At 43.3% G+C, this 1,755-nt stretch overlaps 1 protein-coding gene across 1 annotated transcript in view; it reads right to left on the minus strand.

Annotated features, from left to right (window-relative positions):
- The window catches only part of ACADL (acyl-CoA dehydrogenase, long chain), a 41,916-nt gene extending 41,740 nt beyond the window's left edge, over positions 1 to 176 (minus strand). The window contains exon 1 of the mRNA XM_010861111.1: positions 66 to 176. Within this exon, the coding sequence (XP_010859413.1) occupies positions 66 to 151 (86 nt within the window). The 5' untranslated portion in view covers positions 152 to 176. The remainder of the gene's footprint in view (positions 1 to 65) is intronic.
- Positions 177 to 1,755: the final 1,579 nt, after the last annotated feature.

A 1,755-nucleotide genomic window follows, 5' to 3' on the forward strand; every position in this document is an offset into this window, starting at 1 on the left:
CGGACACGTCTCCTCGGGACTCAGAGCGCGCAGGGCGAGGGGCCCGCACTATCCCTGAACCTTACCCGGGTCCCGCCCGTAAAGCGTCGCGCAGCCGCCCTGGTACCTGCCCCCTGAGCGTGCTTCCGGAGCGGTGTCTGCAATCTCCCATCCCCAGTGTCTGCGGTGGTGAGTCGCCCAGCGTTGGGACACGCCCCGCCCAGTCCCTGGAATCTTACCAAAGGAAAGACTCCAGGCGGGAAATTGTTACTTTTTCCTAAGGCGTTGTGTATCTAAGCAGTTCTTTTCAGTGTTCTGAACCGCTTTGAGGAACCGGTATAAGTTCTGGAGCCTCAGGAATACACCCAAACACAAACTCACAAACTTACATGAAGTATTTTTTCTTTTCCTTTTTAGGATTTTTTCCCCCTTATTATTATTATTTTTTAATTGAAGTCTTTGATTGACAGTATTAGTGTCAGGTGCACAACGTGCCTGCGTGCTAAGTCGCTTCAGTCCTGTCTGACTCTTTGGACCCTATGGACTGTAGCCCGCCAGGCGCCTCTGTCCATGGGATTCTCCAGGCAAGAATACTGGCTTGGGTTTTCCTCCAGGCTGGTGCACAACATATCAGTTCAAAATTTGTGTAGCTTATACTCCATTTTTAAAACATTGTATTGGGGTATAGTTGATTTACAATGTTGTGTTAGTTTTTGCTGCATAGCAAAGTGAATTAATTATACATATACCTATAAACACTCTTTTAAAAATTCTTTTCTTATATAGGTCATTACAGAGTAGAGTTCCAGGTGGTATATAGTAGGCCTTATTAGTTATCAATTTTATTTTTTGTTTTCCAAAACTTACCTATTTTATATATAGTAGTGTGTCTATGTCAACATCAATCTCCCAATTTATCCTTCCCTTCCCTTTATCCTCTGGTAAGTTTGTTTTCTACACCTGTGAGTCTGTTTCTCTTTTGTAAGAAAGTTCTTCATTTGTATCATTTTGATACTCCACATATAAGCAATAATCATGGTACTGGTCTTTCTCTGTCTGATTTCACTTAGTATGATAATCTCCAGGTCCATTCATGTTGCTGCAAATGACATCATTTCATTCTTTTTATGGTTGAATAATCTTCCATTGTATGTATGTGCCACATCTTCATTACCCACTCCTCTGTGGATGGATGTTTAGGTTATTTCCATAGCATGGCTATTGTGAATAATACTTCAGTGAACATTGGGGTGCATGTATTCTTTTGCATTATGATTTTCTCTGATGTATGCCCAGGAGTAGGGTTGCTGGATCATATGGTAGTTCTATTTTTAGTTTTTTAAGGAACCTCCATACTGTTCCATGAAGTTTATTTTCTAACATTGCAGACTGATTTACTTCACATCAGTTCAGTTCAGTTCAGTTCAGTCGCTCAGTCGTGTCCAACTCTTTGTGACCCCATGAATCACAGCACGCCAGGCTTCCCTGTTCATCACCAACTCCTGGAGTTCACTCAAACTCATGTCCATCAAGTCGGTGATGCCATCCAGCCATATCATTCTCTGTCATTCCCTTCTCCTCCTGCCCCTAATCCCTCCCAGCATCAGAGTCTTTTCCAATGAGTCAACTCTTTGCATGCGGTGGCCAAAGTATTGGAGTTTCAGCCTCAGCATCAGTCCTTCCAATGAACACCCAGGGCTGATCTCCTTTAGAATGGACTGGTTGGATCTCCTTGCAGTCCAAGGGCTCTCAAGAGTCTTCTCCAACACCACAGTT

Source organism: Bison bison, unplaced genomic scaffold, assembly GCF_000754665.1.
Source record: "Bison bison bison isolate TAMUID 2011002044 unplaced genomic scaffold, Bison_UMD1.0 scf7180017864471, whole genome shotgun sequence".
NCBI lineage: Eukaryota > Metazoa > Chordata > Mammalia > Artiodactyla > Bovidae > Bison > Bison bison.